Below are 23,873 nucleotides of genomic sequence, written 5' to 3' on the forward strand. Positions count from 1 at the left end.
CCCCTGGGCCTTTACAGGCAGGCTAATATTAATTATAAATACCTAGAAAGACAACAAAGTGAAACTAAAGTTCTAGCCTAGGTGAAACGGCCAAGCACAAGACTGGATTTTTTTTTTTTTTTGCAGGGAAATTCCTGCGCGGGCCCTAAGCCTCTGGCTGGCCCACTGCGCGGGCCCTAAGCCTCTGGCTGGCCCACTGCGCGGGCCCTAAGCCTCTGGCTGGCCCACTGCGCGGGCCCTAAGCCTCTGGCTGGCCCACTAAGTGTTGCTTGTTTCTGTTTTACTTGGGCGGAGTATGAGTATTTATGACTCGTATGGTCACTTCAGTAAGATTTTGTCCCATGTGTTTAACAACTTCTTCTGCTCTGTTGAATCTTAGTTGAAATCTTAATGGGTTTGTAACTGTGCACTGTGTTAGATAATGTTCCAGTGACATGACTTGAGTATTATTAAAGGCTGACCATGACAGTTGCCACCCCTTGTTATCAATAGATGTGTCCAGGCTTATTATTTCTTGATAACCAGTGATGCTAGTAATTTTTTGTCTGTGCTTATTTAATACCTCCACATTCCTCTAAAGTGGAATGTGGGATTTTATTAGCGAAATTGGAGGTAATCAATAAGGCATGATTATATATGTAGTTTTTCAGTACGTATTCTATTGTTAATGTGTGTGTGTGTGTGCATTTACTATTTGTGTCTGCAGAATCGAGCTATTAGCTCTTGAACCACGCCTTTCTAACTAATCTATTTTTCCTCTATTATATCTGCTACATATATTTCTTTCTAACACACTCACACATACATCCCCAGCAAGCAGCTCGTAGCAGCTACTAATCCCCAGGTACCTATTTACTGCTAGGTGAACAGGCGCATCAGGGGTGATAGAAACACTGTACATTTGTTTCCACCTACGCCGGGAATCAAACAAGGGGCCATTAGGACTACCATCCCCAAGCGCTGTCCACTCAGCTGCGAGGCCAGTCCAACCACTTGGGCTGGACGGTAAAGCGACGGTCTCGCTTCATGCAGGTCGGCGTTCAATCCCCGACCGTCCAAGTGTTTGGGCATCATTCCTTTCCCCCCGTCCCATCCCAAATCCTTATCCTGACACCTTCCCAGTGTAATGGCTTGGCGCTTTCCCCCTGATAGTTCCTTTCCTTTCCTAGTTCAGCCGCGAGGCCCAGGTTTTGTGTGTGTGTGTGTGTGTGTGTGTGTGTGTGTGTGTGTGTGTGTGTGTGTGTGTGTGTGTGTGTGTGTGTGTGTGTGTGTGTGTGTGTGTGTGCGGAATAAACACAGGAGAACAATAAAAAGGTATATTTCCCATGTGCTTTCGTTTATTACGTGTTCAGGGGGAGTCCCCCCCCCCCCTGAGGACGGGTCTAAACCTTAACGCTGGAAAAAAAATTGATCTTATTCGTTTTTATTAAACGTATTTTTATTTATTATTATTCACTGTCCGATTCACATGTTCATTGTGCCATGCAATAGGCGTCATGCAATTCACTACACATGGGTGTTGATTACGATCTGGTAAGGTGACAATAGTGGTTTATGAAGGGAGTAGAGACCGTATTTCCGCAATACAACGTAACGGAGTTAATGTGTTGGACTTGTGGGTTATCGAGTATCGCCTCGTTGGACTAGTTTTTTTTTTTACTGAGTGTCAATGTGTTGGACTTGCTTTTTTACTTATTGTCAATGCGTTGGACTTGCTTTTTTACTGAGTGTCAATGTGTTGAACTTGTTTTTCACTGAGTGTCAGTGTGTTGAACTTGTTTTTCACTGAGTGTCAATGTGTTGGACTTGCTTTTTTACTGAGTGTCAATGTGTTGGACTTGCTTTTTTACTGAGTGTCAATGTGTTGGACTTGCTTTTTTACTGAGTGTCAATGTGTTGGACTTGCTTTTTTACTGAGTGTCAATGTGTTGGACTTGCTTTTTTACTTATTGTCAATGCGTTGGACTTGCTTTTTTACTGAGTGTCAATGTGTTGGACTTGTTTTTTACTGAGTGTCAATGTGTTGGACTTGCTTTTTTACTGAGTGTCAATGTGTTGGACTTGCTTTTTTACTTATTGTCAATGCGCTGGACTTGCTTTTGTACTGATTGTCTCCGTGTTGGACTTGTTGTTTACCGAGAGTCGCCGTCTTGGACACATTGTTAACTACTTGCCGCTGTGTTGGAATTGTTTACCGATTATCGATGTGTTGGACTTGTTTTGAACATGTTGCTTGCTTTCAAACGGTTGGACTCGTTGTTAACTGATTGCCATTGCATTAGACGTGTTCTATACTGATACAGAGTTGGACGTGTTGTGCTTCCAGTGTGGTTGTTGTAGCTATTGTAGTTGTTATATAGATGTACTGTTGTTAATGGCTGTTGTTGCTGTCAGCTGTTGTAGAGGTTATGGCTGCTATACAAAGGGCAGTTGCATCAACCAGGTATAGTTGATATAGTTCTTGTGGCTACTTCAGTACAGTTGTTGCAGTTGTTATAGTCTATTGTTGCATATCAACTTTCAGAAGTGATTCTTATCGCTCATTTGTTTACAATACTGTGTGTGTGTGTGTGTGTGTGTGTGTGTGTGTGTGTGTGTGTGTGTGTGTGTGTGTGTGTGTGTGTGTGTGTGTGTGTGTGTACTCACCTATTTGTGCTTGCGGGGGTTGAGCTTTGTCTCTTTGGTCCCGCCTCTCAACTGTCAATCAACTGGTGTACAAATTCCTGAGCCTAGTGGGCTCTATCGTATCTACATTTGAAACTGTGTATGGAGTCAGCCTCCACCACATCACTGCCAAATGCATTCCATTTACTAACTTCTCTGACACTGAAAAAGTTATTTTCAATGTCTCTGTGGCTCATTTGGGTACTCAGCTTCCACCCGTTTCCCCTTGTGCGTGTGCCACCCCGTGTTAAATAATCTATCCTTGTCTACCCCTGTCAATTCCCATGAGAATTTTGTATGTGGTGATCATGTCTCCTCGAGCTCTTCTGTATCCAGCGATGTGAGGTGCAGTTCACGCAGCCTGTCATCATAACTCATTCCTCCTAGTTCTGGGACTAGTCTAGTGGCATACCTCTGAACTTTTTCCAGCTTCGTCTTCTGCTTAACTAAGTACGGACTCCATGCTGGGGCTGCATACTCCAGGATTGGTCTTACATATGTGGTATACAAGATTCTGAATGATTCCTTACACAGGTTCCTGAAAGCGGTTCTGATGTTAGCCAGCCTCGCAAAGGCCGCTGATGTTATTCTTTTTATGTGGGCTTCAGGAGACTGGTTTGGTGTGATATCAACTCCCAGATCTTTCTCTCTGTCCGTTTCGTGAAGGACTTCATCTCCCATTCGGTATCCTGTGTCTGGCCTCCTAGTTCCTAATTCTAGTTTCATTACCTTACATTTACTTGGGTTGAACATTAGTCATTTGTTGAACCATTTCTTCAGTTTGTCTAGGTCATCCTGTAGCCTCATACTATCTTCCTCTGTCTTGATCCTCCTCATAATTTTTGCACAATTGTTGCACACACACACAATGTGTGTGTGTGTACTCACCTATTTGTACTCACCTATTTGTGCTTGCTGAGCTTTGGCTCTTTGGTCCCGCCTCTCAACTGTTAATCAACTGGTGTACAGTTTCCTGAGCCTACTCGGCTCTATCATATCTACATTTGAAACTGTGTATGGTGTCAGCCTCCACCACATCACTGCCTAATGCATTCCATCCGTTAACTACTCTGACACTGAAGAAGTTCCTTCTAATGTCCCTGTAGCTCATGTGGGTACTCAGTTTCCACCTGTGTCCCCTTGTTTGCGTACCACCAGTGTTGAATAGTTTGTCCTTGTTTACCCGGTCGATTCCCCCGAGGATTTTGTAGGTTGTGATCATGTCTCCTCTTACTCTTTTGTCCTCCAGGGTCGTAAGGTGCATTTCCCGCAGCCTTTCCTCGTAACTCATGCCTCTTAGTTCTGGGACTAGTCTAGTGGCATACCTTTGTACTTTTTCCAGCTTCGTCTTGTGTGTGTGTGTGTGTGTGTGTGTGTGTGTGTGTGTGTGTGTGTGTGTGTGTGTGTGTGTGTGTGTGTGTGTGTGTGTGTGTGTGTGTACTCACCTAGTTGTTGTACTCACCTAGTTGTGTCTGCAGGATCGAGCATTGACTCTTGGATCCCGCCTTTCGAGCATCGGTTGTTTACAGCAATGACTCCTGTCCTATTTCCCTATCATACCTGGTTTTAAAATTATGAATAGTATTTGCTTCCACAACCTGTTCCTGAAGTGCATTCCATTTCCCACTACTCTCACGCTAAAAGAAAACTTCCTAACATCTCTGTGACTCATCTGAGTTTCAAGCTTCCATCCATGTCCTCTCGTTCTGTTACTATTCCGTGTGAACATTTCGTCTATGTCCACTCTGTCAATTCCTCTGAGTATCTTATACGTTCCTATCATGTCCCCCCTCTCCCTTCTTCTTTCTAGTGTCGTAAGGCACAGTTCCCTCAGGCGCTCTTCATACCCCATCCCTCGTAGCGCCCTAAATGCCTCCTTACTTAGGTTTCTGAATGATGTTCTAACTTTTGCCAGTGTAGAGTACGCTGCTGTCGTTATCCTATTAATATGTGCCTCAGGAGATAGATTAGGTGTTACGTCCACCCCCAGGTCTCTTTCACGCGTCGTTACAGGTAGGCTGTTCCCCTTCATTGTGTACTGTCCCTTTGGTCTCCTATCTCCTAGTCCCATTTCCATAACTTTACATTTGCTCGTGTTGAATTCTAGTAGCCATTTCTCTGACCATCTCTGCAATCTGTTCAGGTCCTCTTGGAGGATCCTGCAATCCTCATCTGTCACAACTCTTCTCATCAACTTTGCATCATCCGCAAACATCGACATGTAGGACTCTACGCCTGTAAACATGTCGTTAACATATACAAGAAATAGAATTGGTCCCAGCACCGATCCTTGTGGTACTCCACTTGTTACTGTTCGCCAGTCCGACTTCTTGCCCCTTACCGTAACTCTTTGGCTCCTTCCTGTTAGGTAGTTCCTTATCCATTCTAGGACCTTTCCCCCCACCCCCGCCTGCCTCTCGAGCTTGAACAGCAGTCTCATGTGCGGTACTGTATCAAAGGCTTTTTGGCAGTCCAGAAATATGCAGTCTGCCCAACCATCTCTGTCCTGTCTTATCCTCGTTATTTTATCATAGAATTCCAGAAGGTTTGTTAGGCACGATTTCCCTGTCCAGAACCCATGTTGATGTTTGTTCACAAACCTAATGTTCTCCAGGTGTGCAACCAGTCGCAGCCTAATTATTCTTTCCAGTATTTTACAGGGGATGCTTGTCAGTGATACAGGTCTGTAGTTAAGTGCCTCCTCCCTATCTCCTTTCTTGAAGATCGGCACGACATTTGCCTTCTTCCAGCAACTGGGCAATTCTCCTGACATAAGTGACTCATTAAAGATCATTGCCAGAGGCACGCTGAGGGCCTGTGCTGTTTCTTTTAGTATCCACGGTGATACTTTGTCTGGTCCAACTGCTTTAGTTGCATCTAGAGTTGTCAACTGTTTCATTACCTCCTCTGCTGTCACCTCTATATCTGATAGTCTTTCATCTAGGGTAACCCCTTCCAACAATGGGAGCTGCTCAGGCTCGGTAGTGAACACTCCATGGAAACTGGCATTCAGTGCCTCGCAGATTTCCTTGTCACTTTCAGTATATGCCCCCTCTGTCTTCCTTAGTCTTGTCACTTGGTCGTTCACCGACATTTTTCTTCTTATATGACTGTGTAGTAACTTAGGTTGTTTTTTCGCTTTGATTGCAATATCGTTCTCATAGTCCCATTCCGATGTTCGTCTTATGTTAATGTAATCGTTCCTAGCTCTGTTGTATCTGCTTCTGTTGTCCTCTGTTCTTTGTCTTCTGTACTTCCTCCACTCCCGTCTGCTGGCCATTTTTGCTTCCTGACACTGTCTATTAAACCATGGGTTATTATATTCCTTCTTATTTTTTCCCTTTACCGTTGGTATAAATCTCTCTTCGGCCTCCTGGCATTTCTGTATGACTAGGTCCATCATATCTTGGACTGTTTTTCCTCTAATTTCTTCCTCCCACTGCACTTCACCCAGATAGTCCCTTATCCTCATATAGTCCCCTTTCCTGTAGTCAGCTCTCCTTTCCCAGATCTCTTGTCCCATGGTCATAAGTTTGAATTCCATCATGTAGTCAAAGACTAGGACACAATGGTCACTGGCCCCTAGAGGTATTTCATGCTCTAAATTCTCGATATCTTCTACGTTCTGGGTGAAAATCAGGTCTAATAGGCTCGGTGCATCTCCTCCTCTTTCCCTTGTGTCTTCCTTCACATGTTGTGTCAGGAAATTCCTGTCTATAACATCTACTAATTTTGCTCCCCACGTTTCGTCCCCTCCATGGCTATTCCTTGATTCCCAATTTATCTCTCCATGATTTAGGTCCCCCATGATCAGCAGCTTCGCTCTCATTCTGTGGGCTAGTGTTGCTGCCTTCTGCAGTTCATCTATACATGCTTTGTTGTTGTCATCATACTCCTGCCTGGGTCTTCTACTGTTTGGTGGGGGATTGTAGATTATCAGGATCACAATCTTCCTCCCATCTACTGTCAGAGTTCCATGTATGAAGCTTGTGCACTCATTGGTAACTCGATTTCCCAGGTCTTCAAACTTCCATTTCCGCTTTATTAGGAGTGCTACTCCCCCTCCCTGTCTCTGTGTCCTCTCTTTTCGTATCACCTGGTACCCTTCAGGAAAGATTGCATCTGAGATCATGTCATTAATTTTAGTTTCCACAATTGCAACTATGTCAGGATCTGCTTCACTCACTCTTTCTTTTATCTCTTCTGCTTTATTAGATACCCCATCAGCATTGGTGTACCAAACCTTGAGATTCTTCATGGAAACTCTTGTACCAGAGTTCTCCCTTTCTCTGGGGGTCTGGGGGGATCTGGGGGATGTCTGGGGGGTGACTGGGGGCAGAGGGGATCTGGGGGATCTGGGGGGTGTCTGGGGGATGACTGGGGGCGGGGAGGGTCCGGGTGTGTGTGTGTGTGTGTGTGTGTTTGTGTGTGTGTGTGTGTGTGTGTGTGTGTGTGTGTGTGTGTGTGTGTGGAGGGCTGACTGGGGTCCAAACTCACCAACATAATAGCCTGTTTTCCAACGATGTCCAGCACTAAGCTCTCTGGACCCTCCTGCCTACACCAACACACACGCTTAATATTGTCTTTTGTGCCCTGGTGTGTGTGTGTGTGTGTGTGTGTGTGTGTGTGTGTGTGTGTGTGTGTGTGTGTGTGTGTGTGTGTGTGTGTGTGTGTGTGTGTGCATTCAGCTAGCTGTGCTTGAAGGAGGGGGACGAGCTTCATCTATTAGGTCGCGCCTCTCAAGAATCTGTGTATATAAAGTGCCACACTTCTCCGTAAGTGTGTTCAGATCTGAAACCTATACCTATGGGCAGCACAAAACATCCACCAGACTGTGCGACACAGTGGTTGCCAGGATCAGGTTGGGTTACCGTTACCTGTGGCAGGTGGCTACAGGTGACGGGTCTCCCAATCCTTAGCACTCCAGGTGCAAACTCTGTGAGCAGGAACTGCGGCATGATCTACCACAGTACATCACCGAATGTCCAGTTATTAGACCTTTCAGACCAGTTGGCATGAGGTACCTGGAGCTTTGCAATTACTTTATTCACTCTCGTGTTCATTGAAGATATCCTCATATTGCACCCGAAATTTGCCAGTGTAGGTTACTGAACATATGACCCTGTATGACTAACCTATCCTGCGAGATGGGGACTATTATTACCACTGCTGCCTTATTCACTCTTGTGTTGATGATATCCTCATAATGCACCCAGAATTTGCCAGTGGAGACTACTTATCACATGCCTCTAAATGACTCATTTAAGTAGTCATTAAAGTCATGTGATAAGTAGTCTCAGTGGAGACTACTTATCACATCCTGCGTTGTAACAGTATTCTACCTTATCAATTTCACTGAGAATCTTACATGTCGTTATCATGTCTGATTTGTTCCATTACTCTTCAAGTTAGATGAGGATTATCTCTCATTCTTTATTTACAGTTTGCTACGCAGGGTACCCAAGTGTGCTCGGGGTCTCTTCCCCCTCCCTCATTCCCCTCTCACCCAATCCACCCCCTTCCTCACCCTCTCCACCCTCATCTCTCTCCCTCAGAAAATGTAATATTATGCAGCACCGCAAAGTTCCTTAACCACTAAGGGTATCAAATACCCGATATCAGACTTCATTAAAATCGCTGGGGGTTGCTATAGATGCCTGTATTTCTAAAACGTGTGGCACTGGGGCCAACCCCGACTGACCTATGACACTCTCATACCCCCTCCTGCATTTTACTTTAGAAAGTTTGTTGAGGGCCTGGCCTCCTACTCTGGATACAGACAGATGTTGTAGCTTACAGATTTATAGCTGATTTATTTGCATAGCTGGTACGAACCTCGATGTACACCTCTGGAATTTGGGTTCTAGTTTAGTTGGTTTGTTTGGTCCCCGAGGTGGGGCACTGATCGAGGATGGTGGTGGTGGTGGCCTTATATTAACTATTAGGTCTGCTAGGCTTGGGGTATATTAACTATTAGGTCTGCTAGGCTTGGGGTATATTAACTATTAGGTCTGCTAGGCTTGGGGTATATTAACTATTAGGTCTGCTAGGCTTGGGGTTACATTAACTATTACGTCTGCTAGGCTTGGGGTATATTAACTATTAAGTCTGCTAGGCTTGGGGTTACATTAACTATTACGTCTGCTAGGCTTGGGGTATATTAACTATTAGGTCTGCTAGGCTTGGGGTATATTAACTATTAGGTCTGCTAGGCTTAGGGGTTACATTAACTATTACGTCTGCTAGGCTTGGGGGTTACATTAACTATTACGGTCTGCTAGGCTTGGGGTTACATTAACTATTAGGTCTGCTAGGCTTGGGGTTTATATTAACTATTAGGTCTGCTAGGCTTGGGGTATATTAACTATTAGGTCTGCTAGGCTTGGGGTTACATGAACTATTAGGTCTAATAGCCTTGGGGGTTGTATTAACTATTTGGTCTGATAAGCTTGGGGGTTTTATCTACCCACAGGTTCGCTAGGCTTGGAAATATATTACCTTTCAGGTGTGTTAGGCTTCGGGGGTTTATACTCTCAGGTCCTTCACTTTTGCAGTTTAGGAACTACGTCTTCTTTTCATTTAGTATTTTTTCAGTGAGTCGTTTTGCCTTCGCCCCTGTCCTCATTACTACGACTCTTCCCGAGGCTCATTCAGGTCGTCATTTTCATTTATTACGTCATTTAATATGTTTGATTTTTTACGGATTAAACCTTTTTTTTGTTTTTTTTTGCATATATATAAGTAACCCATTACATATGAAATGGAATGAGTGATAGGGAGAGGGCAGTCCTGGAGCATTACCAAGTACGGTTTGGACTTGATAAAGAGTCAAAGACGTTCGAAAAGTTGTCCCTTTCTATCCCCTTATGTGTGTGGGATGGGTACTTGTTTCAAGTCACGTTACTGGCACCTATTCGCTGCCTTTATATGTTCGTTTAAGGTTGCTGATCTTGGTGCGTTTCTTGAATAATGGGTCTTCCTTATGACAGTACATGCAACTGGCGATCACGAAACACTGATCATTTGTATGCGGAAAATTTTCCGCATGACAGTACATGTATCGCCGGTGGGGCGACACGTACATAATGTGGTCTGTTGCACCCCAAATACTTTACCTACCTACTTTTCCCCTTGACTGGTATAGCATATACATGTAAGATTGCATATGCAGGCGATGAGTCACAATAGCGTGGCTAAAGTATGATGACCAGACCACACACTAGAAGGTGAAGGGACAACGACGTTTCGGTCCGTCCTGGACCATTCTCAAGTCGATTGTGAATTCACAATCGACTTGAGAATGGTCCAGGACGGACCGAAACGTCGTCGTCCCTTCACCTTCTAGTCTGTGGTTTGGTCATCAAGATTGCATATATTAGGTCTAAGATTATTTATAGTACATCTAGGCTATATTAGATTAGGTTGTTGTGTGGGCATATAGTTTCTAATCTATAAATTTATGATACAAAATAAATTGATCGCATTTACCCGTAAGGACATAAGGAAAAGGAAACCACAGGAGACCTATAGGCCTATAGGAGACAGCTCCTATTTACGTCTATCCAAATTCAAGCATTTATATGTCTGACCTACGCTTGAAAGAATCCAAAGACTTATGAAGGCAAATATACCGCATTTGATAAAATATTAAAGCCATACAATGGGATCGAACTGGCGTCTCTGGGCTCCCAGAACACACGCACTACCCATTGAACTATGATGAGCTTAGAAGTATTCTATCAGGACGTCTGTGCCCTAGACCTTGACCTCTCACAACAAGTGACGGCAAGGTCATGTATTTACCCAACCACATATGTAAGTTACAGTATTTATCTCCTGTACGGTAGTTTGGGGGTACGTTAGTGTGTTCATCTCTCCTAACTTATGGGGGGTGAGTCAGTATATTCACGTAACTTATGAGGGGGGAGTCAGTATATTCACCTAACTTATGGGGGGTAAATCAGTATATTCACCTAACTTATGAGGGGTGAATCAGTATATTCACCTAACTTATGGGGGGGTGAATCAGTATATTCACCTAACTTATGAGGGGTGAATCAGTATATTCACCTAACTTATGGGGGGTGAATCAGTATATTCACCTAACTTATGAGAGGGAAGTCAGTATATTCACCTAACTTATGAGGAGTGAGTCAGTATATTCACCTCTCCTAACCTTCGAGGGAGTCATTATATTCACTCCCTCCCAACTTACGGGGGTGAGTCATTATATTCACCTCTTGTACCTTACTTGAACCAATCCATTCACCTCATGTGGGTTAGAAAAGTAACTTGCCTCAAATGTCTCACGGCCGAGTGGGGAATGTTGCCGGGTTTTGACTCATCAAGAAGCACTGCATTAGTTGAAATGACTCACCTAGCGGGACATGAGATTACTTAGTTTAATTCCTGGAACTGAGCTGAGATAGTGAATACATGGGAGAAAACGGACTCACCTGAGGCGGGAGCGACGTGGGAGAATAAGAGGGCCTGGATGAGGTGGGACAGCCACGTGGGAGGACTCACCTGAGGTGGGAGGGCAACGTGGGAGAGGGACTCACCTGTGATTGGAAGTGTCCACAGAAGAATGAGAGGGAATGCCAGAAGAAGAATGGTGGACCTCCTGGGGACAGTCATCGCTGGCGAGTCTTCGAACTTGTGAGTCTTCGGCAGCTTGAAAGACGAAGCCGAGGACTTGAGGCTCTTCAGGAGTCTTGTAACGGCCAAAGCAACTGAGACTTAAGACCTCAAACCTCAGGGGGTCTTGACGAGGACTCAAATACTCCGCAAGGGCTGTAAGACTGATAATATCTATGTCCTAAGGAACTCTGCCGTCTTGAGGAGCAGGGAGAACTTGAAGAGTCGTTGAAGGTCTGAATCTCCAAGAAATGGATGATTTTCAAGTAGTTTAAGGATCTTCGAGTCTTCCTTGAGGAGTTGTGTTAAACCCTCTCCCTTGTTGAAGAGTGACTTGGGAGTTGCTCTTGCGGTGGAGTAGAGCGCGTGGCACGGGAGGCTGGAGCGGTACACGTGCGGACGGCCTCGCCTGCAGCCAGCAAGTAACGTCGGCGGCCAGTGTTGTTGATTATAAGGCGGACCGTTGGTGTGTCCGCGCCCCCACACACCTCCCACTCTCTCGCTAGCCCTCGTCTTCTTTCAGTCAACATCGGACACGGCTTCTTGTGTCCTCAGTCCTTGTTGGAGCTCAAAACCTCGTATGTTTTACGTGTATTTTGCCATTTATTTGCTTCTAATGTTTACTTTGTTTACTGTTGTGTTTATATATATAATTTTTATTCATAAATACGCGGTGAAAAATGAAACGCCGAGTGAAATTTACTGAAAAAACGTGGCGTATACTGACACGCTGCACAGGGCTCACCTGTGATTGGTCAGCACGGTCAGGTTAAATGATAAACGGCGCTCGTGATTGGTGAAGGCAATTTCATATTGCAAGATACTCCTAGCTAGATACACATGAGGGACACAGATACACTGAGGGGTGTACTGTGCTCGGGGTGTACACTCCCAGAGTTCCTGGACAAAAGTGTACTTGCTGGATGGTCAGTAAGCTCTCTTGGTGGCCTTAATAACCCTCCAGAAGTTGGTAGGCTTAAAGCCCGACACGCACTCCCACTCACTCTCACACACACACACACACACTCTCTCTCTCTCTCTCTCTCTCTCTCTCTCTCTCTCTCTCTCTCTCTCTCTCTCTCTCTCTCTCTCTCTCTCTCTCTCTCTCTCTCTCTCTCTCTCTCTCTCTCTCTCTCTCTCTCTCTCTCTCTCTCTCTCTCTCTCTCTCTCTCTCTCTCTCTCTCTCTCTCTCCTCTCTCTCTCTCTCTCTCTCTCTCTCTCTCTCTCTCTCTCTCTCTCTCTCTCTCTCTCTCTCTCTCTCTCTCTCTCTCTCTCTCTCTCTCTCTCTCAGGTACACAAGATGGAGAAGTGAGCTGCGATAATTGGGAAGGCTCAGAGTGGCATAAGGCTGTATGTGAAGGACAGAAGACAGAGACGACGTCTCCATCTGTCTCAATGTAACAAGTGGGGTTCCTCAAGGCTCAGTCCTGGAACCACTACTCTTCCTAATTTATCTTAACAACCTGCCCGAGGGAGTGGCGTCGTACAGGTCAATGTTTGCCGACGATGCAAAGCTGACTGCAAACAAATGGTTGCTGGAATTTAATCCTAACAAGTGTAAGGTAATGGGGAAAGAGATGAAGGAGACCAGAACATATCTACACCATATGCGGAAGGTAATTACAGGAAGCGAAGGGAGAAAGATATTTGGGTGTGGATATAATTCCAAAACAATTTCCAGAGGCATTCATACAACAAGGGAACCACCAGCAGAATATGGGACGCTGCCAGAGACTAGAACGTCGCTTAGAAACCAAACTCAGGACACATTCAAGACAATCTACACAGCTTTTGTTAGACCAATACTAGAGTACGCAGCACCGCCGTGGAATCCCGAACCTTGTAAAGCTTAAAACTAAAATTTAAAAAGTACAGAGTTTTGGCGCCAGATTTGTACCAGAGTTAATAAGAGGGCTAACCGATGAAGATAGGTTGAGGGAACTGGACCTCCCAACCCCGGAGGACAGACGAAGCAGAGGAGAAATGATCACAACATACGAGATATTGAAGGGACAAGGTGGACAAGAACAGCCTGTTCAAATTGAAAGAAAGTAGAACGAGAGAACATAAATGTAAGTGGGAAACACAAATGAGTGGAATAAAGGCAAGGAAATACTCGTACCCTGTACAGGTGGAGAACAGGTTCAACGCCCTGAGAGAAAGATGAAGTTCAGGAAGCCGCCTCTCTCTCTCTCTCCACAAATAAAAGACCAGATTTAACAAAGAATTCGAAGGTCAGAATAGTTCAGTTATAACACAACAGATATAACGAGGACAGTAGACGAAGGATAGAGAGCCTCTCTCTCTCTCTCTCTCTCTCTCTCTCTCTCTCTCTCTCTCTCTCTCTCTCTCTCTCTCTCTCTCTCTCTCTCTCTCTCTCTCTCTCTCTCTCTCTCAACCGTAGGCGCTGATCAGTCCATACTGATAGGTCAGTGCTGATAGGTTGGTCCTGATAGGTAAGTTCTGATAGGTAACTACTGTTAGGTAAGCACAGTAAGCAGGTGCTGGAACAGTTTGAGAGGTTAGATAAACTTTGGTAACACTGGTTGTTGAGGGCGTGGGAGTGACTGTTGAGGGCGTGGGAGTGACGGTTGAGGGCGTGGGAGTGACGGTTGAGGGCGTGGGAGTGACGGTTGAGGGCGTGGGAGTGACTGTTGAGGGCGTGGGAGTGACGGTTGAGGGCGTGGGAGTGACGGTTGAGGGCGTGGGAGTGACTGTTGAGGGCGTGGGAGTGACGGTTGAGGGCGTGGGAGTGACGGTTGAGGGCGTGGGAGTGACTGTTGAGGGCGTGGGAGTGACGGTTGGGGGCGTGGGAGTGACGGTTGAGGGCGTGGGAGTGACGGTTGAGGGCGTGGGAGTGACGGTTGAGGGCGTGGGAGTGACTGTTGAGGGCGTGGGAGTGACGGTTGGGGGCGTGGGAGTGACGGTTGGGGGCGTGGGAGTGACGGTTGAGGGCGTGGGAGTGACGGTTGAGGGCGTGGGAGTGACGGTTGAGGGCGTGGGAGTGACGGTTGAGGGCGTGGGAGTGACTGTTGAGGGCGTGGGAGTGACGGTTGAGGGCGTGGGAGTGACGGTTGAGGGCGTGGGAGTGACTGTTGAGGGCGTGGGAGTGACGGTTGGGGGCGTGGGAGTGACGGTTGGGGGCGTGGGAGTGACGGTTAGGGGCGTGGGAGTGACGGTTGGGGGCGTGGGAGTGACGGTTAGGGGCGTGGGAGTGACGGTTGAGGGCGTGGGAGTGACGGTTGGGGGCGTGGGAGTGACGGTTAGGGGCGTGGGAGTGACGGTTGGGGGCGTGGGAGTGACGGTTGAGGGCGTGGGAGTGACGGTTGAGGGCGTGGGAGTGACGGTTGAGGGCGTGGGAGTGACGGTTGAGGGCGTGGGAGTGACGGTTGGGGGCGTGGGAGTGACGGTTAGGGGCGTGGGAGTGACGGTTGGGGGCGTGGGAGTGACGGTTAGGGGCGTGGGAGTGACGGTTGAGGGCGTGGGAGTGACTGTTGAGGGCGTGGGAGTGACGGTTGGGGGCGTGGGAGTGACGGTTGAGGGCGTGGGAGTGACGGTTGAGGGCGTGGGAGTGACGGTTGGGGGCGTGGGAGTGACGGTTGGGGGCGTGGGAGTGACGGTTGAGGGCGTGGGAGTGACGGTTGAGGGCGTGGGAGTGACGGTTGGGGGCGTGGGAGTGACGGTTGAGGGCGTGGGAGTGACGGTTGAGGGCGTGGGAGTGACGGTTGGGGGCGTGGGAGTGACGGTTGGGGGCGTGGGAGTGACGGTTGAGGGCGTGGGAGTGACGGTTGAGGGCGTGGGAGTGACGGTTGAGGGCGTGGGAGTGACGGTTGAGGGCGTGGGAGTGACTGTTGAGGGCGTGGGAGTGACGGTTGAGGGCGTGGGAGTGACGGTTGAGGGCGTGGGAGTGACTGTTGAGGGCGTGGGAGTGACGGTTGGGGGCGTGGGAGTGACGGTTGAGGGCGTGGGAGTGACGGTTGAGGGCGTGGGAGTGACGGTTGGGGGCGTGGGAGTGACGGTTGAGGGCGTGGGAGTGACGGTTGAGGGCGTGGGAGTGACGGTTGAGGGCGTGGGAGTGACGGTTGAGGGCGTGGGAGTGACGGTTGGGGGCGTGGGAGTGACGGTTAGGGGCGTGGGAGTGACGGTTGGGGGCGTGGGAGTGACGGTTAGGGGCGTGGGAGTGACGGTTGAGGGCGTGGGAGTGACGGTTGGGGGCGTGGGAGTGACGGTTGGGGGCGTGGGAGTGACGGTTAGGGGCGTGGGAGTGACGGTTGGGGGCGTGGGAGTGACGGTTAGGGGCGTGGGAGTGACGGTTGAGGGCGTGGGAGTGACGGTTGGGGGCGTGGGAGTGACGGTTGAGGGCGTGTGAGTGACGGTTGAGGGCGTGGGAGTGACGGTTGGGGGCGTGGGAGTGACGGTTGGGGGCGTGGGAGTGACGGTTGAGGGCATGGGAGTGACGGTTGAGGGCGTGGGAGTGACGGTTGAGGGCGTGGGAGTGACGGTTGAGGGCGTGGGAGTGACGGTTGAGGGCGTGGGAGTGACGGTTGAGGGCGTGGGAGTGACGGTTGAGGGCGTGGGAGTGACGGTTGAGGGCGTGGGAGTGACGGTTGAGGGCGTGGGAGTGACGGTTGAGGGCGTGGGAGTGACGGTTGAGGGCGTGGGAGTGACGGTTGAGGGCCTGGAGTAACATCCATCTCAGCCAGTCCATATCAAACGGACAGATTGATAAAATGTAAATATTTTCGTCCACTAAATCGCCCAAACAACTTTTTTAAAAGATAATAAAACCTCCATAAACCATGAGCATGTCAACACCAGCCCCGCCAGGGGGGGGGAGAGAGAGAGAGAGAGAGAGAGAGAGAGAGAGAGAGAGAGAGAGAGAGAGAGAGAGAGAGAGAGAGAGAGAGAGAGAGAGAGAGAGAGAGAGAGAGAGAGAGAGAGAGAGAGAGAGAGTGAGAGAGAGAGAGAGAGAGTGAGAGAGAGAGAGAGAGAGTGAGAGAGAGAGAGAGAGAGAGAGAGAGAGAGAGAGAGAGAGAGAGAGAGAGAGAGAGAGAGAGAGAGAGAGAGAGAGAGAGAGAGAGAGAGAGAGAGAGGAGAGAGAGAGAGAGAGAGAGAGAGAGAGAGAGGTGTCATCAAGCACTACTAACTTCACCTTTTACACTGTCTTACATAAAGCCAACATCATAGCGTAACAAATATTGTAGGAAAGAAGACTATTATATTCTTGACGTGTTGATGGATTGTTAAGGTGTCAGTGTTAGTGATCCTTCAGTGTAAGTGTGAATGTTGACGACCCTTCAGTGGTTTGGTCCTCACAAAACCTGAACTTAGGCTTATATCTATGTCCACTCCCCCCCCCCCTCTCCCCCTCCCCTAGGTCGAGCTATTAACATTTCCCAGGATGCAACTCACAACAGTTGCCTAGTTCCAGGTACCTACTTAATTCTAGGGGGTGAACACGTGAATTACCTTTTGACACGTGAAATGTCAAAAGGTAATTTCAAATCTCTTTGGCGGATTTCCGCGCGGGGATTGTAGTCCGCGATGGCGGGAGGATGTCACCTCCGCTGTTGCCTTACTGTGTGGGGGGGAGAGGCTGCCAGGAATGTTTAGGTTTTGTGGGAATTATTCTCTGTTTTGGTGTACACGTTTAACCCCAGCGTCTCAGTTGACTTATCCCGCAATACATTATGGCGGGAAGGAGGTGTGTGTGTGTGTGTGTGTGTGTCTTTGTGGCGGGAAGGTCTGGTCATATCTCTCTTTTACGTATGACTCTTCCCTCCTTATTCTTCCTTCCCTCACTCTTCACCCTTCCTTCCCTCTCTTCCATCTCCCCCTCCCCCCACACCCCACCAACCAGTGCTCCCCACACTCGACGTTGACTCTCTTGTTTGACCTTTCCGGCAAGTAAGCTTTCCATCAGAGCCTTGATCACCCCCTCCCCCCCCCCTCCTGATGTAGAAGGAGTGGGGAGGCTGATCTCTTCCTCCTCCTCCTCCTCTCCCGCCTGTGGAAGGGTGCCTGATTCCCCTTCTCTACGTAACTGCTACAATCCAATCTTCCCCACCGCAACATCTTAATTCCTCTGCTCCCCATCCCAACCCCAACCCCCCAACAATCCTCCTGTTAAGCCCCCCTTTCCCCAAACACTAGATATACGCGTCTAACTCTCCAAACCCCACACCACTGAGTTCCCCCTCCCTCCCTCCTTTCCTTCCTCCCTCCCTTTCCCTCCCTCCCTCCCTCCCTCCTTTCCACCCATCCCCTACCCAACCACTCTCTCCTTCAATTGAGTAGAAGTGCTGCCAACCTCATCAAGTTCAATATTCCCTACTGTAACATTGTACCAGCTAATAATAATATTCTACCATACATGTACCCCCATAATACAAGTATTATAAACGATCATCAGCAAAGAGTAACGACTATCCAGTACTCATCAAACCAACAACTCTTGACACTAGTGATTCTTTTACATATAATTTATTACTAAGCTTACACTCACGGCTCTGTTGAAATATCAAGAGGTCGCTCTACAGCAGCTTACTTTGCTTGTAAAATAACAAAAATAAAAACAATGTACACAGTCTACTAGCATCAGACTAAACAAGTGGCTTAGCGCCACACATACACAGTTACCTGCACTACAGCTAACCACTATCAATAAAAAAATATAGGAGTTATTTGCTGTGATTTAAAGTCAAATCTTCAAACACTAGAGAACCCAACATGGAAAATAGATACCAGAAATGCTGCTAAATCCATCATAAACAACATAATTGATGGAGGGAGCAAATTTCAACCCCACTTTCAATTGGATTCTATCACCATCTTACACACAGCTGTTATCCTGCATTGTTAATACTGACAACACACAGCTGTTATCCTGCATTGTTAATACTGACAACACACAGCTGTTATCCTGCATTGTTAATACTGACAACACACAGCTGTTATCCTGCATTGTTAATACTGACAGTAGCAAAAGCTAAAAGTAATATATCTGAAATCGAGCTAAACCAAGGTATTCCAATCTCGGCACTGTTTAAGGTCACGATGGCTGGCAGAGGCACTGGCACTCAGACAGGAGACAACACTGACACTCAGACAGGAGACAACACTAACACTCAGACAGGAGACAACACTGACACTCAGACAGGAGACAACACTGACACTCAGACAGGAGACAACACTGACACTCAGACAGAAGACAACACTGACACTCAGACAGGAGACAACACTGACACTCAGACAGAAGACAACACTGACACTCAGACAGGAGACAACACTAGTATAAAGAGTCAGAAAGTGTTGGAAACAGTTAATGGTCTTCACAAACACCCAACAACCTCCACCACACAGGGCGACAGTGCCAGTGCCAGAATTAGGTTGGGATACAGGACATCAATGGCAAGTGACTACAGGGTAATCAAGCCCCTTAATGGTGAACATTCCAGTTGAACAATTGTGAACAAACGCTCAGTGCCTTGTTACCAACGACGTCAAACCAAATAGAATATATATATACTTCGAGCTCTAACTACTTCATTTCCCTCAAGGATATTGAAAGACATTTCTTTTCATAGTTTGCTAGTGTAAGCTAGTGAACATGTTGTGAACATGTCTCTCGTCTCATGTTCATCCCTGATTCCATATATGGACCGAACCATCTTGTGGGATTATATGTGCATTATATGAGCGTAAACCTTAGCTCTTGACTTATACTATGTAAACTCACATATAGTAGCAGTGTACTCATCTAAATACCTAAGCTGGTTAAAATTAAAACAAAAATCCTTTCAGAATTAGTCACACACAATCGGTGATCAATATAATAATATATTTTATAAGATATAAAACAAGCATTTATGGTCACGAAAATCTTGAGAAGTAATTAATTTATGATAAAAGTTTCTCAAGCGTGACGTAATCCGGTACATGATAAAACTCGAGTCACAAAGGTAAAACAAAATGGTTCAATATATCGTTGTCAATTCGAAAGACAAAAAGTATTCCCAAATCTGAAAGTTCTATAACGTTTACACTTGGAACTAAAGAAAGGTGACGAGCGAAGCATAGTGGTGTTGACAGGATGCAACAGTTGACACACTCCCAGATAGCGGCAAAAAGATTTCAAGAAACGTCTCCAAAAGACTCTCCTTGCCCGGGAATCGAACCCGGGGTCCAATTGTTACTGAACCAGTTGAGTTAATTGCCGTAATGGAGGGCTCTGAGAATGGAGAACTGATGTCCTATGAACCGAGAATATATCTTTCATGCGATGTACAAACAAAATATTTTTTTGTTTAAACATAATAATATTACTTGAGATGCACAGTTTGGCCTAGGTAAGGTTAGGCGTCGTGCTGATGGTGATTTAGGGAGAGTTAAAGGATAAACTGGATAGTTAATCAAACGACCCCTCGTCTCCAACAGTCACATTGACAAATGTACAAACAAAAAAAAAGAGACTCACACTTACGCTACACGTGTTGAGTGGTAAGTGTATCACACTTTCTAGCACCCAATACACTGCCATCTTCGTGCGTTCCCTACACACAACACAGGCTCCTCGTGTCCTCTCCCTCACAACACACCAGCCTCAGCAGCATCAGCGGGCATCACACCTCCAGCCAGGATTCATCTCCAACACGTCACAGATGCTAAGTTCTCGCGACATTGATTTGTTGTTGTTCTTCTTCCCACACACACTTTCTCATCACTTTCACGTCTGAAGGAAACAAATATGTTGCCGGTTGCACAAAGGAGTGCAAGTACCGGCCTTATAACAATAACAATAATAACCTTGCGGTTTGAAGTTTCCAAACTCGTAAACTGTTAAATAAAATGTAGAGACAACCGCCATGACTGCTGAATGGATGTACAGGTTTCGCTAAGCGGCTGCGTAAGTGTCCGATGAATCCTCGTGGCTGTGAGAGGTACGAAATGTTGGCATGGAATATCCATGAAAAATCAATAATTTTTATAATACAGATGGACAGCCTAATGCTGCCGTGCTCGGAGACACATGTGTGGAGTTTGGAGACACATGTGCAGTGTTCATATGATGTGATAACTAATTGTTAGATTAGAGAAATATATGTTCGAATTCAGTAATTTGTAAGAGTGAAGATCGTAAGCTAAGATGGTAAGGTGATGTGGAAGATCTGGACGAGGTCAGAGTAGGGAAGTGTGGGAGTGTTTGAGAGACCTTCACCCCCACCAGGAGGAGGAGAGACTGGCTAAGATGATGAGTCTACCTGGTGTTGACCAGACCACTCACCAGGGTCCGAGTGGTGTTGACCAGACCACTCACCAGGGTCCGCCTGGTGTTGACCAGACCACTCACCAGGGTCCGAGTGGTGTTGACCAGACCACTCACCAGGGTCCGCCTGGTGTTGACCAGACCACTCACCAGGGTCCGCTTGGTGTTGACCAGACCACTCACCAGGGTCCGCCTGGTGTTGACCAGACCACTCACCAGGGTCCACCTGGTGTTGACCAGACCACTCACCAGGGTCCGCCTGGTGTTGACCAGACCACTCACCAGGGTCCGCCTGGTGTTGACCAGACCACTCACCAGGGTCCGCTTGGTGTTGACCAGACCACTCACCAGGGTCCGCCTGGTGTTGACCAGACCACTCACCAGGGTCCACCTGGTGTTGACCAGACCACTCACCAGGGTCCGCCTGGTGTTGACCAGACCACTCACCAGGGTCCACCTGGTGTTGACCAGACCACTCACCAGGGTCCGCCTGGTGTTGACCAGACCACTCACCAGGGTCCACCTGGTGTTGACCAGACCACTCACCAGGGTCCACCTGGTGTTGACCAGACCACTCACCAGGGTCCGCCTGGTGTTGACCAGACCACTCACCAGGGTCCGCCTGGTGTTGACCAGACCACTCACCAGGGTCCACCTGGTGTTGACCAGACCACTCACCAGGGTCCGCCTGGTGTTGACCAGACCACTCACCAGGGTCCACCTGGTGTTGACCAGACCACTCACCAGGGTCCACCTGGTGTTGACCAGACCACTCACCAGGGTCCACCTGGTGTTGACCAGACCACTCACCAGGGTCCGCCTGGTGTTGACCAGACCACTCACCAGGGTCCACCTGGTGTTGACCAGACCACTCACCAAGGTCCGCCTGGTGTTGACCAGACCACTCACCAGGGTCCACCTGGTGTTGACCAGACCACTCACCAGGGCCCGCCTGGTGTTGACCAGACCACTCACCAGGGTCCGCTTGGTGTTGACCAGACCACTCACCAGGGTCCGCCTGGTGTTGACCAGACCACTCACCAGGGTCCGCCTGGTGTTGACCAGACCACTCACCAGGGTCCGCCTGGTGTTGACCAGACCACTCACCAGGGTCCGCCTGGTGTTGACCAGACCACTCACCAGGGTCCGCTTGGTGTTGACCAGACCACTCACCAGGGTCCGCCTGGTGTTGACCAGACCACTCACCAGGGTCCGCTTGGTGTTGACCAGACCACTCACCAGGGTCCGCCTGGTGTTGACCAGACCACTCACCAGGGTCCGCCTGGTGTTGACCAGACCACTCACCAGGGTCCGCCTGGTGTTGACCAGACCACTCACCAGGGTCCGCCTGGTGTTGACCAGACCACTCACCAGGGTCCGCCTGGTGTTGACCAGACCACTCACCAGGGTCCACCTGGTGAGTGAGGCAAATAAGTGGGACAGATAAATGAATGTGTTATATTTTTGCTTATAATAACTCGAGAAAAAGATACTGTACACCTATGTGGTGGTTGTCTGTGGTGCTGCAGTGTGGTGGTGGTGGTTGTCTGTGGTGGTGGAGTGTGGTGGTGGTGGTTGTCTGTGGTGCTGCAGTGTGGTGGGGGTGGTTGTCTGTGGTGGTGGAGTGTGGTGGTGGTGGTTGTCTGTGGTGCTGAAGTGTGGTGGTGGTGGTTGTCTGTGGTGCTGAAGTGTGGTGGTGGTGGTTGTCTGTGGTGGTGGAGTGTGGTGGTGGTGGTTGTCTGTGGTGCTGCAGTGTGGTGGTGGTGGTTGTCTGTGGTGCTGAAGTGTGGTGGTGGTGGTTGTCTGTGGTGCTGAAGTGTGGTGGTGGTGGTTGTCTGTGGTGCTGGAGTGTGGTGGTGGTGGTTGTCTGTGGTGCTGCAGTGTGGTGGTGGTGGTTGTCTGTGGTGCTGGAGTGTGGTGGTGGTGGTTGTCTGTGGTGCTGAAGTGTGGTGGTGGTGGTTGTCTGTGGTGCTGCAGTGTGGTGGTGGTGGTTGTCTGTGGTGCTGGAGTGTGGTGGTGGTGGTTGTCTGTGGTACTGCAGTGTGGTGGTGGTGGTTGTCTGTGGTGCTGCAGTGTGGTGGTGTTGGTTGTCTGTGGTGCTGGAGTGTGGTGGTGGTGGTTGTCTGTGGTTCTGCAGTGTGGTGGTGGTGGTTGTCTGTGGTGCTGGAGTGTGGTGGTGGTAGTTGTCTGTGGTACTGCAGTGTGGTGGTGGTGGTTGTCTGTGGTGCTGCAGTGTGGTGGTGTTGGTTGTCTGTGGTGCTGGAGTGTGGTGGTGGTGGTTGTCTGTGGTGGTGGAGTGTGGTGGTGGTGGTTGTCTGTGGTGCTGGAGTGTGGTGGTGTTGGTTGTCTGTGGTGCTGCAGTGTGGTGGTGGTGGTTGTCTGTGGTGCTGGAGTGTGGTGGTGGTGGTTGTCTGTGGTGCTGGAGTGTGGTGGTGGTGGTTGTCTGTGGTGCTGGAGTGTGGTGGTGGTGGTTGTCTGTGGTGGTGGAGTGTGGTGGTGTTCGAGCCTCATCCCATGAAAATAGAATACGGGTAATGAGGAGTATGTACCTCTTTTCTTGCGTCTTTCCCTCATACCCTTTTCCCCCTTCCCCAATCTTCGTCTCCCTTTCATCCACTTCTCTGACCTTCCCTTAAGGAGTTAAGGTGTGTAGCGAGGAGAAACTTGTATATGTACGGACCATTCCCAGGCGGACGGGCTCTTCACCACACAAACTTGAGGCGTCGAGGGCTCTTGTCCTGTTTTCCGGACTGAGAGGAATATCCCTTTTTTGTGCGGCATGGCAAATCGAGAGGACGGGCGGGAATGTCTGATGGAGAGCGGTCGTCTTATTGAGAGTTGGTGGGCGAGGGCAGGCGTGGCCGCTGTCCGGTACCCCTTGCTATTAACAATCTTTTGGATTTTTGGTTTTATGTGGTTGCCATCTCTACCATGCGTGTAGCAAGTTCGTATATGGTTGGCCGGGTCGTTAGTGCCTTGGGGGGAGGGTTCTTGGGGTCATTGTTGTGACCTCCGCCCACACTCCTTCAGCAGGAGGGTGATGGGAAGGGCGGCGTTGTCAAACACAGAGTGAAGCCGCTGTGTCCCCATTCACCCTCCCCCACCCCCTACCCTCTGCTGTACATATGTGAAGCTGTTCTACTTTTTCCTCTCTTCCTTCCCCCCCCCCCTCCCCCCTCATATCACCTCCCCCCTTCCTCTCTCTCTCAGGAGGAGGAGTGTCAGCCACCTTCCCTTCCTGCACACTTCGCTTACCTGCCATCCTTATACCGGGATATTGCTGGGGGTTATTAAGGCCCCGCTAATT

The 23,873-nt window shown here is 48.5% G+C and overlaps 3 protein-coding genes across 4 annotated transcripts in view; 2 read left to right on the top strand and 1 right to left on the bottom strand.

Moving 5' to 3' along the window:
* Positions 1-11,711, bottom strand: part of LOC123762637 (uncharacterized) — a 78,980-nt gene extending 67,269 nt beyond the window's left edge. The window contains exon 1 of one of the 2 annotated variants that reach the window (XM_045749255.2): positions 11,226-11,711. In XM_045749255.2, the coding sequence (XP_045605211.1) occupies positions 11,226-11,301 (76 nt within the window). In that variant the 5' untranslated portion in view covers positions 11,302-11,711. The remainder of the gene's footprint in view (positions 1-11,225) is intronic. The other variant, XM_045749256.2, reaches the window with a different exon arrangement.
* A 6,646-nt stretch (positions 11,712-18,357) lies between these two features.
* LOC123762761 (period circadian protein-like) lies at positions 18,358-18,762 on the top strand. The gene has a single exon (XM_045749521.2). It carries the CDS (start codon positions 18,358-18,360, stop codon positions 18,760-18,762), a length of 405 nt encoding a protein of 134 aa, XP_045605477.2.
* Positions 18,763-20,548: 1,786 nt separating this feature from the next.
* On the top strand, positions 20,549-21,991 carry LOC123762762 (uncharacterized). Its single transcript, XM_045749522.2, has one exon. It carries the CDS (start codon positions 20,549-20,551, stop codon positions 21,989-21,991), a length of 1,443 nt encoding a protein of 480 aa, XP_045605478.2.
* Positions 21,992-23,873: the final 1,882 nt, after the last annotated feature.

The sequence above is a fragment of the Procambarus clarkii genome, chromosome 27 (assembly GCF_040958095.1).
Source record: "Procambarus clarkii isolate CNS0578487 chromosome 27, FALCON_Pclarkii_2.0, whole genome shotgun sequence".
NCBI classification, from domain to species: domain Eukaryota; kingdom Metazoa; phylum Arthropoda; class Malacostraca; order Decapoda; family Cambaridae; genus Procambarus; species Procambarus clarkii.

Coding starts and splice junctions, on each gene's coding strand:
- LOC123762761 (XM_045749521.2), top strand. CDS start 18,358: ATGGCTGGCAGAGGCACTGGCACTCAGACAGGAGACAACACTGACACT.
- LOC123762762 (XM_045749522.2), top strand. CDS start 20,549: ATGATGAGTCTACCTGGTGTTGACCAGACCACTCACCAGGGTCCGAGT.